Source organism: Nicotiana tabacum, chromosome 11, assembly GCF_000715075.1.
Source record: "Nicotiana tabacum cultivar K326 chromosome 11, ASM71507v2, whole genome shotgun sequence".
Lineage (NCBI taxonomy): Eukaryota > Viridiplantae > Streptophyta > Magnoliopsida > Solanales > Solanaceae > Nicotiana > Nicotiana tabacum.
The window spans coordinates 39,229,138-39,241,956 of NC_134090.1; the positions used below are offsets into that span (position 1 = coordinate 39,229,138).

Below are 12,819 nucleotides of genomic sequence, written 5' to 3' on the forward strand. Positions count from 1 at the left end.
GATTGTGCGGGCGAGGGAGGGTGGCTTTGGAGGGCCCTGGTGTTGTTCACGTCCGCGGCAGAAGTTGGCTCGTCTACGGTCGCTCATCAGTTCTCTTAGGTGCCCTTGGTTCAGCATGTTTATTACCTCTTGCCGCAGAGCTATGCAGTCCTTGGTTTTGTGACCTGGACGATCCTTCTGCATGTCGAGGAGACGGTGGGACGGTTGTTCTGACGTAGGGTTGATGCCTTTCTCGGTTGAGACGGGGGCCTGGCTGATCTCTTCGACCGTCGTTACGACAATCTTTTCTCGATTCTACTTGAACCGATGTCAGCCGTTGGATTGGACCGTTAAGGTTGTCTTCGTCGGCTCTCACCTCGGCGCAATAGGCATTGTGGATTTCTTCCCAAGTGGTGGGAGGGTATTTTATGAGCCTACTTAATAACTTTCTGGTTGCTCTTGACCCGTTCCTATTCAACCCATTCTGGAAAGCTGTTACCGTCATCCCTTCTGATATATTTGGTAGGCTCATTCTCACCTGTTAAACCGGGCGAGGAAGTCCCTGAGTCCCTCGCCGGGCAATTGCCTAACGACGAATATATCATTCACCCTGGCCTCCGCCTTTTTAACCCCATCATGGGCGGTGACGAACTTGTCGACCATTTCCTCGAACGTTGTTATCGATCATGCCGGTAGTTATGAATACCAGGTTAAGGCTCCCCCCTTTAGGGTTTCGCCGAACTTTTTCAGTAACACTGATGGTACTTGCTCCTTCGAAAGGTCGTTTCCCTTCACCGTTGTGATGTAATAGATGATGTGATCTTCGGGGTCTGTAGTACCGTCGTATATCTTCAAGTATGGTGGCATTGTGAAGGTCTTGGGAATGGCATGTGGAGCCGTTTCCTCGTTGTACGGTTGTTCGACGAATCAGCCAACGTCTCGTTTTGGTAGCAACTTTGGATCGCCTGGTATCTTATCGACCCTTTCTTGATGCTCCTTAATCTGGTCGTGGAGTGCTTTGTTTTCATTCTCCATTTCTTTCATTTTCTTTAGAATGTCTACAAGTGCATCATTACCTACATCAATAATGGTGTAAGTGTTACCAGTTTAGGGGGAGGGCTGCTCGTCAGTGATCGTTGTGATATCCGCTTGCGCGGTGTTTCTGTTCTCCCTTTGAACGGGTTTGTCGAGTATGTCGTTTAGAGTGCCTGTCAGCCACTCTTCCAGTTATTTTTTCACTATCGGTGGTGCTTCTTTAGTTGTAGACGTGGAGGCTCCCTTTTCGCATGAAGCTGTTACGCTTTCATGAGGGGGAGGTGAATCACTCCGCCTTGGTGTATCGCTTGGCGTCTCATTCTCGTTATCTTCCCTGTCATCTTTGTTGATGGTGTTCAAAATATTGGTAGTGACGCCTTCTATTGCTTTCAGTCTTGCATCTCCTTTTCCTACCATCGTTAGTTTGTGCAAACGAAGAAGAGATGGCTGTTTTTTTTATCTAGAAGGAACTAAAATTTCAACTAACCCTCCCCCCCAGACGGCGCCAAATTGTTTGACCAAAAAAGTGTTAAACCTTTTAGTTCCAAACGCAACATCTACAGTAAAAAAAATTTCTCTGCCTTCTCTCTGGGAAGAAAGAGAAGGAATAGTAATTTCGGCATTATTTTCCGGTCATAAATCCGGAATCCGGTGGTGGAACTAACCAAACTTGGTGTCAAAAGATACATAATTTCCTTACGAATAATACCCAGTTGGTTTCAACTTTAGATCTATAGTCAATTTTTGTAGATCTTAATTTCATTTTCACGAGTTATTGTAGCAAACAGTGTTCTTCATTCAATTTTAGCAATTCAGCTAATTCCAGCGCTACTGTTGAGCACAATAGCTTGTTTTGAAAACGTGAAAGTGTTCTTTTCCCTTCTAAGATTGGTTTGATTTCTAAGCTTCATTTCGGACTGTAAAATTGGATTCACAGCCATACACAGTAAGTAAAATGAAGTTAGTTCAAATTACAGTAGCATCGCTTTCTTGCAAAGCTGTTGCGTCATGTAAGTAAAGTGCTAAAGAATTACAACTGTAATGGACACACAGGCAGATGGCCAGCCACATTTGGAGGCTGCGCTGCCTAAACAACCTCCTCCATACTTTGCACAAACATCAGGGAACACAAATAACAACAAACAACCGATGGATTACTCCAAATTTCTGAAACATTGCACTTTAAATGCTGCAATGCAGGAGCAACAGGAAGTTGAGCCAATTCCTATTCGTCCACCTACAACATTGAATGGAGAACATGTTATTCAGTTCACAGAAGCAGAAGTAGAAAGGATGGATATCATCAAAGGATTACAATATGCAATAGTTGGTAAATGTTCTTATGGAAGCCCAGAAATTCAACAGATGCGTAAGTTAATACCAATTCAATGCGGAATTAAGGGTGAATGTAACATTGGTTTTCTAAGGGATAGACATATTTTAATTAGAATGACATTAAGGCATGACTATCTTCATTTCTCATCAAAAACTCATTACATAAAGGACATGGATGGCTATCAATATCAACTTAGGCCGTTGATTTATGACTCAAAGTTTAGAGCAGATGAAGAAACACCCAAGGCAATGGCTTGGATTTCATTCCCAGGTCTATTGCCAACCTTTTTTGTAAAGGAATGTCTATTTTCTATAGCTTCAGCAATAGGTAAACCTATGCATCTAGACATGGCAACAATTAATAAAACTAGACCTAGGTGTGCTAGGGTGAAGGTTCTAGTTGACTTACTTGCAGATTTGCCTAAAAAGGTGAGGATGGACATAGTCAACGAAGCTAAAGGAACAACAAGAACTGAATGGGTGAGAATTCAATATGACATGCTGCCTAAATATTGCAGACATTGTAAACTTCAAGGGCATGATCAATTTGAATGCTGGAGGATACACCCTGAACTATACATGGAGAAGGAGAATGATAACCAAGCAGATACAGCTAAGAAACAGGACATAGGGAACTCACAGCCTATAATGATGTTATCTAATGGAAAGGTCGTGGGTAATGTGAATGTTACAGCAAAAGAGCAATGGAAGGAAGTGAAGGACAACAGAGCTAGAAATGTAGTAAATCAAAATACTAGTCTCACTAATAATGGAATGGAGATGGCACCAGCTAAGAAGTTTGAAAACAATAAGAACAAGGAGGGTACAAGCACTGTAGAGAGACAAGTAGAAGCACATAGCAACAGTGGTAAGGATTTGGTGGCAGTAGACAATGAAGATAATGATCATGTTCAAGTAGCTAACAAGTTTGCAATATTACAAGGGATGGATGAAGAGGAAGAACCTGTTAATCAATTGGCAATGGTGGCAGCTAATGTAGCAACAAACAGTTCAGCACTTCATAACCAAGCATCTACAAAGCAAAAACCAAAAAATATGGTCAATAATGAGGGAAAGTTAAATCCAGCAGCACAAGCTTTTCATCTTAACTCATCGGGGATTAGTTCGACTAATGGTCTAGTCAATGGAAATGAGGCATCAAAAGCAAAAAACGATACCGCACAATGGGTAGAAATAAGCTTCAAGGATAAAACAGGAGAAGGAATAGTGAAGATCAATAAACCATGCAAGGAAATCCCATCACAAGATACATTAGTGAACAAGGTACTTAATAAAAGTCCAAATTCTCAAGCAAAAGGGTCAAAATCGTCTACATTTAAAGAAAGAGTGCACGAATGTGGAGGCAGGCTATGGGAGGCACAAAGGGAATACGATTCAGAGGAGAACGAAGTACCACTAGGAGCACAAGCTGATGAGGAACCAAATGAGAATGACAAAGAAGAAGATGAGCAAAGTGTAAATGGAGAGATCCATGCCAATGACAACAAGACAATTGGTAATTATTTAATAAAGGAAGGATCAGAAAAGGTTGAGCACATCAATAATTTTCAAACAGCAGAAGTCACAGAAATTAGTAACTATGAAGGAAGAGGACCAGAGGTAAATGATCCTGGAGGAACAGAAGATGATCAACTTCAGAAATCACAAGAAGACCCACAAGGACACAACACAACAGAGAAGGAGAAACAACCAAAACAAAAAACAGAAATAGTAAATATTACTGTTACATTGGAGAAAAACCAGTTGCAGCTGTTAAAAAGAGGAGAAGAGAAAGCCTTGGTCCCTAAAAAGAATGCATTTGGAGCTACATCAGGAGGGAAGGAAGACAATGAAGAAGGAGAAGAACCTAGTAAATCAGGATACGATATGGATCAAGAATCAACTATCCAACACCTTATGAATGCTGCAAGGAAAGGTGACTTATCACCTACGCAAGTGGAAAAGGCAAAATCAGCAGCAAAAGGAAAGAAGAAGCAACAAAAAGATAATTTTGCAGCACCAAAAGCTGGGGTGCACACAAGGAGAACACTAACTAAATCCAACAATCAGTGATGAATGCTCTCATTTGGAATATAAGGTCAGTCAACACACAGCAGGCCTTTGAAAGGTTGACAAAAATGCATAAGCAAAATCACTATGATTTTGTAGGATTAATGGAGCCAAAGCAACAAGCAAAAAAATTGGAAAGGTACAGAAACAAGATAGGACTTGCACAGGCAATTTCAAATGTTTCCAACAAGATCTGGGCTTTTATAGATGAGGTATTTGAGGTAACTGTTATGTACAATATGGTGTAACAATTAACACTAAGATTGTTTCATACTGAATCGCATGTGGAGTTTGTCCTAACATTGATATACGCAAAATGTGATGCAATTGAGATGATAGAATTATGGGATTCATTATATGCAATGGCAAGGGATATGGAAGCACCATGGCTTGTAGGAGGTGATTTCAATGTAATATGGGAGGAAGAAGAGAAGTTTGGTGGGTTACCTGTGTCATTGAATGAAATTGATGTTTTTCGACACTGTATCAACACTAGCAATCTATTCGACCTTGGATTTAAAGGCAGCATATTTACATGGTGGAATGGGAGAGCAGAGGAAGACTGTATATTCAAAAGACTAGATAGATGTTTGGCCAATGTTGAGTTCCAACAAACATTTCCAAGAATAGAGGTGCAGCATTTGTCAAAGACTGGTTCTGATCATAGTCCAATGTATCTGAAGTGTGATATTGAGACTTCACCTATAAAAAAAACCTTTCAAGTTCTTAAATTTTTGGGTGGAACATGCGACGTTTAAAGATGTGGTGAAAGAGAATTGGTCTGCTGATTTCAGTGCAAATCCTTATATTCTTTTTAATCACAAGTTAAAAAAATTAAAGAAAGCCCTTTTATTGTGGAGTAAGGCTATATTTGGAGATATTTTCCAAAAGATAGCAAGTATGGAGGAGGTAGTGATGGTTCATTAAGCATAATTTGAAGCAAATCCTACAGGGATGAACAGGGAAAGACTACAAAAGGTTCAGGCAGAATTGATTAAATGTCTTGCACTAGAGGAGAAATATTGGCAACAAAAGGCAGGCATGACTTGGTTCAAGGAAGGGGATAGGAACACAAAGTTCTTCCACGCACAAGTGAGAGGTAGGAGGAAGAGACTTCAGCTTAAAAGAATTCAAAACAGTGGAGGAACCTAGATTGAAGAAGAACAAGAAATTGCACAAGAGGCTATCAAATTCTACGAGGAACAGTTCACAGAAGCATCTACTCCTTCATCATTTGATATCGTAGAGCATGTTCCTAATCTGATTAACACTGAGCAGAATGCAGAATTGATTAAGCAACCAACAAAAGAGGAGGTTAAAGTGGCAGTACTCGGACTTAATGGTGATAGTGCTGGGGGGCCAGATGGTATGACAGGCAAATTCTATCATTCTTGTTGGGACATAATAGGGGATGACATGTATGACATGGTGAGGGCTCTTTTCAATGGTCATGAGCTACCCAAGTGTGTAACACACACAAACCTAGTTCTGTTACCAAAGAAAAAAGAAGTTACCACCTTTTCTGATTTAAGACCAATAAGCCTCATTAACTTTTCTATAAGGTTTTATCGAGGGTGGTACATGAAAGGCTAGTGAAATTTCTCCTAAGTCTGATATCGGAGGAACAGTCAGGTTTTGTTAAGGACAGGAATATAGTAGAAAATATCCTTCTAACTCAAGAGATAGTGACTGACATTAGGCTTAGAACTAATGTTGGACCTAATGTCATCCTGAAGCTAGATATGACCAAAGCTTATGATAGATTATCTTGGCTATTCCTAACCAAGGTACTAAGAAAAATGGGATTCACAGAAAGGTTGATAGGGATTGTCTTTGGATTAGTTTCAAACAATTGGTATTCTATTCTAATCAATGGTAAAGCTCATGGTTTCTTTAAGTCCTCAAGGGGAGTAAAACAAGGTGATCCGGTATCTCCAACTTTGTTTATCTTGGCAGCAGAAGCATTATCTAGGGGTCTCAATGCACTACATACTAACCTATATTTTTGTGGATTTGGGATGCCAAAGTGGAGTCCAAAGATCAATCATTTGGCGTATGCAGATGACATGATTATTTTCTCATCCTCAGATGAAACATCTTTGATGTTGATTATGCAAGTGCTGAATGCATATGAAGCTGCATCTGGGCAGCTTGTTAACAAGACCAAATCAGCTGTGTACCTGCATCATTTAACAGACATGGAAGTGGTCAGCAAGGTGGAAAGGATCACAGGCATTCATAGGAATGACTTTCCTATCATATATCTAGGTAGTCCTATATTTTATGCAAGGAGAAAGCTGGAATACTATCAGCCCCTAATTACTAAGGTAATGGACAAACTGCAATCATAGAAGGGCAAGTTATTATCAGTAGGGGCAGGGCAGTTCTCATATCCCATGTACTGCAAAGCATGCCTATGCATCTACTATCAGCTGTAAACCCTCCAAATTATGTGATAAATAGGTTGCACAAATTGTTTGCTCAGTTTTTCTGGAGCAGCTCTGTTGGAGGAACTAGTAGGCATTGGGCTTCGTGGAATACCTTATGCATGCCAGTTGAGGAAGGAGGAATAGGTTTTAGGTCACTGCATGATGTAGCAAAAGCATTATTAGGCAAGTTGTGGTAGAATTTTAGAACAAAACCAAGCCTATGGAGCGCTTTCGTATGTCAGAAATACTGTAAGAAAATGAATTCTATAATTGTTCCATGGAAAAGGGGGTCTCACATTTGGAGAAAAATGTTGGAATGCAGAGATCTGATTGAACATCAAATCTTTTGGCAAACAAAAAGGGGATCCTCACTTTTTTGGTTTGAAAACTGGACAGGTCTTGGGACACTATATTTTTTGGTTCCTCAGGACTTTGGCATTGATGAAACTGTACATAATGTACATGATGTTACCTTAGATGGTGAGTGGGATGTGGACAGGCTATTTGAAATTCTTCCTGAAGACTTAGTAGTACACATTCTGGAGAAAATCAAACCACCTTCATCTCAGCAGGTTCTTGACGTGCCTTGTTGGATGCTGGAAACAAGAGGATATTTCAGTGTTAGGTCAGCATGGGATTATACGAGAAGAAGAGATGAACCAAGAACAACTTATAGGATAATTTGGGTAAAGGGACTGCCTTTTAAAATAGCCTTTTTCATGTGGAAAGTGTGGAAAGCAAAGTTACCTTTAGATGATTTCCTGAAAAGGGTAGGCTACTGCATACCATCAAAATGTTGGTGTTGTGTACAGCCTGACGAGGAATCTCTTCAACACTTATTTTTTAGATCAGAAACTGCAAAGACAACTTGGAAGTATTTTCTATCGAGGGCAGGTATAGCTGTGGAGGGACTTACATTGCACCAAGAAATCACAAAATGTTGGACTGCAAATGTGTGCTTAAGACTCAAACCAGTAATACAAGCACTCCCCTCATGTGTAGTCTGGGAACTCTGGAAAAGAAGAAATAGTATGAAGTATGGTGATGCTGTGACAACTAGCAGGGTGATATATCAAGTTTCATCAAATCTCCAGGCATTGGTGAAAGTGAGAAAGCCTGAGATGGACATGGTACCTCACAAATGGCAAGATCTTTTAGCTATGATGGAAAATTTCACTCCTAAACTTAAGGTTACCAAAGTCATGTGGGAATTTCCAAGTGCAGGATGGCTAAAAGTTAATACGGAAGGTGCATCGAGGGGAAATCCAGGCAGGAGATCAATAGGTTTTTGTATAAGAAACGAGAATGGTGACATAGTCAAGTCAGTAGGGAAGGAGATTGAGGAGACAACAAACACAGTAGCTGAAGCAAAGGCCATGGTAGAAGCACTAAGGTTCTGCAGATTTCAGCAATACTCTCGTGTATGGATTCAAATAGACTCAATGCTATTAAAAAAGATAATGGATAGGATCTGGAAACCACCATGGATCATATCAGAGCATATTGAGAAAATGATGCAACTAATGAATGGGGGCAATTACACAATTAGTCATATTCATAGGGAGGGCAACAAGCTGGCAGATCACTTGGCTAATTATGCTTTAGATCATAGAGAAATAGAATGCCAACATTTCTGGCATCTGGATGCACAGGGAAGGAGGTTAGTTAATGAAGATAAACCGCAATGTCCAAGGCTAAGGGTGAAGGTGGACAGGAGATAAGAAGCAAAGAGAAAAGGAAGAGCATTCAATCCACTGGGAGGACATTAAAGCAGGTGCAAAAGGGTTTAAAGAAAAATGGGATGGATCGACACTTCCATGTAATTATGGAGAGCATGCGATTCTCCTCAAAATGGGAGCATGGAAAACATGATGGGAATTTCAATTTCGAGACAGAAATAGATGCCAATTCATTTGGAGTTTGCACCAGCATGCTAGGGAATTTCGAGGATTTGCAGGTTTATAATTGTTTAATGCTGGAAGATGAAGGGATCTCGAGAACTAGTAAAACGAGTGGAACAAACTTCAGAATGCGCTTTGGAAACATAAGAACCAAATGCTCGACAAAAGATGAAAGCTCACGTTCTGAAGAATATTACAAACACATGGGCTCAACAACAAGTGTGGTGGAAAATCGTGTTCGAGGAAAAGCAAAGCAAACATGCGCAGCTTTTTAGTTTGTATAGTGCACACCTGTGGAGCATATGCACGCCTGCATACTTGGGAAGCGACAAAGTAAATAAGTAAAGGATTTCTAGAGGATATCAAAAGGGAATAGAAATGCTGGAACGAGCTTTTCAAGCAAAATTTGCAGGAAACGAGGAGCAGGATTTGTGTTGGGTTTCCACAATGCGTTGGAACATATTGGAACGCATGAAGGTTGATAAAGCTAATGCTGGAGCGCCTTTAAATGCAAGCATTATTTAAATGCACGCCGACAACGAGGAGTAGCTCCTTCAAAGGAACGCATGCTGGGGATTACAACGAATCTTTTAAAAAAATGGGAAATCTTGAGCAAAACAATGGGCAAGAAATTAGCTGGAACATGGAGACATCGATAAACCCATTAATGTGCGCACATGTTTGGAAAGCGTGAATCGTGAAAAAAGAGAGAGAGAAAGGGCACAGCAGCTAACGGAGGAGCAGAAAGCTGTTCAACAAGGCTTTTAGCCTTTGCGACAAGGACGACGATGGCTACAGGATATGATCAGCGTGATGCTGATCAGAATGGAACCATCAACAAGAGCTCTTGAAGCTGATGGCACGTAAGATGAAGGAGGAAGAACTCAAAGAAGAGTTCACGGAACGGACCACACACGCGTGCAGTTGCATATTCAGAAAAGCTTCATAATCCCATGGATGGTGGCAGCTGTGCACGCTGGAAGTTAAAGCATGCTAAACAATATTGGAAAATGCACTACATTTGCACAATTCGAGATAGCATGAGCGACCATCCAGCTCGGTTGTCAACAAAGCCAGTATTTTAAAATGAACAGTGATTAAACAATGGCCAGTGCTCTCATCCTCAGCGCGGCAACAGCAAATCGAACAAAAAGATTAATTGCGTGGGAATACGGTGCTCGGATTAAGCAATAGCGACAAAACAGTAAGAGCACGCGTCCAGTTTCCTAGGAGGATAGAAGCAAATGAGCGTATACTAGCATGAATTGTATGGGCTGGCTTTTTGTTATACAAAGTGTGATATCAACTTTGAGTACACTACTCAACTTTGATAATAGGTATTATGTAGTTTTCAAAATTTATTTCGCGCACATTTTAAGATTTCATGACACTTTATTTCTCGTTATTGATATTAATAAAAACAAACACTAGGCTATGCCTAGTGGATTAAAATAAAAATAAAAAAACAATCAATGATGAGTTAAAGGATGTGTTTTAGTCGAACTTAATAATTCTAGACTGAATGCAACAGAATACTTGCGAGACGAGTAGTGCTCAAGAGCATTAAATAACAGATTTAATACTCAATGTTTGGCAATGAATATGATAACATGAATATGTAATAAATGCAGATAATAGCAATAAGTGTAATAAGAAAGGATCTACCACCCAATTATTGTATGATTGGAATGTTCTTTTCTTCTGTCAGCGACGTGAAAAGGAGAGAAATGAAGATGGATGGGGAATCTTTGGGCCTTGTGAACAAAAATGGAACAACGTGTACTTGAATAATATAATCAGTGAACAAAAGGAATAATATAAATCTTCCTATTTATAAGGGATATTTTCCAAAAACCTTAAAAAGTAAAACATAAAAAATATCCAAAGGAATATTCTCTATGTCTATCTCTGAACCTATCTTACCGTTATTTCTTCCTTTCGGCTACCCGTTTTTGGCACCAGCCTTTTTAAGAGCAACCTTCAATCGTCACACCATGGTCGACCCAGTTCTTTGTCTTATTTATCCGTTACTGTCGAGTTGCCAAATTTGGACCCATACAACTGGTATAATATGATTTGAGTAACTCTAGATCGGATTTGTGTTAATTTTCAATTTTGTAGGTAGGAAGTTGAGACTAAAACCAAAAGAAATTAGGCCGAATTCAATTTTCCTTTTTCTGTATAATTAATCATGTCAATGTGATGATCACTTTCCACTTTGGCATTTGTATACGCCATTTGTTAATTCTTATTAACTCGTAGCTAATAGAATTTTTTAATAATTTATCGTTAATTTGCCACTAAAAAGGATTAGCGACTGATTATGTTGTTGAACTACAAAATACCTGCTTTTTAATAATGGTTGCGGTCGTATAATTATGATTATTTTATTTTTAATTAGAGGGTTCAAGTTTTGAGATTTGAAAATTAAAAAAATATGGAGAAATTCCTCTTTCACTAAGAATACCTAACACGGTGAAAATCAAAAAGAAAAAATCAAGCAATCTTTGTAAGATCAAAAGAAAACCCATCAATTTTTATTTTCATTTTTGTTGTAAGGTGAAAAAAAACACTGATGTTGAAATTTAAAAAGAAAAGGAAAGAAATTCCAAATTTGTTGTTACCATCAATCAAAGGGAATAGACAATGGAGACACGCGTGGAGTTGGTGTGGCAACCATAAATAGTGAGGTTGACTGCGCAGGTGGGAAAGTGACCGGAAGAATTAGGGCAGCAGACAGCTAACGGGCAGTGTATGGAGATGGAAAACGAAATTAAATGAAAACGAAATATTAAGGGTGTGTTTGGTATAACAAAAAATGTTTTCCGTGAAAATATTTTCTTGGAAAATAAGTAGTAATCTTATTCATTTTCCGGTGTTTGGTGTGCAAATTAAGGAAAATGACTTCTCGAGAGTATTCATAAATAATTTAGACATAATAAACATGATGTCATAAACTTTCAAACCAACAACCTTCCGAACCCACAAATTTCATAAACTTTCGAACAGCTAAACTTTCGAAACCGTGGAATTTCGAACTCATAAACTTTATAATTTCTAAATTCGTAAACTTCCAAACACATAAACCTCCGAACTCATAACTTTGGAACTAGTAAAATTTTGAACCTTTAAACCGATAAATAAAAAATTAAAACCGAAAAATATATTTAAAAATACTTTTTTCGGGGGGAGGGGGGCAAGGTGAGGTGGGTGGTGCAGAAAAACGAAAAAACAGAAATTTAAAATTGCAAACAAAAAAATAAGTTAAAAAAATATTTTTTTTGTTGGAGGGGGGTGGGAGTGCGGTGGGGTGGAGGGGTAATAGGGTGGATGGTAAAGAAAAAACTGAAATTTGAAGAAAAAAACCTTTTTCGGAGAAAGGAGGTGGGGTGGGTTGGTGAGGATGGGGAAGGTTGAGAAGGAGTTTTGGAAAATGTTTACCGTTCTCTTGATAAGAAAAATATTTTTCCTCCAATTAAAGAAAAATAAATTCATAAGAAAAATATTTTTCAAAACATTTAAGCCAATCAAACATGAAAAAATTAGAAAATATTTTTCGGAAGATTTTTCCTTCGTACCAAACACACCTTAAATTAATTAAATACTTAGCTAATTGAAGACTTAAAAAAAATAGAGAAGTTTAATTCATCCCACGTGAACTAACACAGTTTGCGGGTCCCTCTCACCAGATAAATGACGGCGAAACGACAAAGAAGCAAAAGCGACAAACCCCCTCTCTGTGAGTATTACTCTCTCCGTTTCAATTTATAAGAACATATTTTTTTTTTATCCGTGTCAAAAAGAATGACCCTTTTTTTTATTTAAAAATAATTTACCTTTATACAATAATTTATAGTCACACAAAATATATGTGCCTCATTTTATACTACAAATTTAAAAATCTTCTCTCTTTTCTTAAACTTCGTGCCCAATTAAATAGATTCACATACATTAAAACAGAGGGAGTAGTATTTATTATTTTGCTAAATTACATGATGTATCGAACCTTCGCAAATAAGATGAAAGTTTATGTAATTAACCAGCTGAACTACTAAAATTTTCCAAAGTGA

The 12,819-nt window shown here is 38.7% G+C and overlaps 1 protein-coding gene across 1 annotated transcript; it reads left to right on the forward strand.

Moving 5' to 3' along the window:
* The first annotated feature begins 4,781 nt into the window (after positions 1-4,781).
* On the forward strand, positions 4,782-8,517 carry LOC142165812 (uncharacterized). The gene is made up of 7 exons (XM_075224188.1): positions 4,782-5,103; positions 5,372-5,518; positions 5,666-5,886; positions 5,982-6,746; positions 6,905-7,031; positions 7,245-8,381; positions 8,501-8,517. The coding sequence occupies exons 1-7, from the start codon at positions 4,782-4,784 to the stop codon at positions 8,515-8,517; spliced, it is 2,736 nt and encodes a 911-aa protein (XP_075080289.1).
* Positions 8,518-12,819: the final 4,302 nt, after the last annotated feature.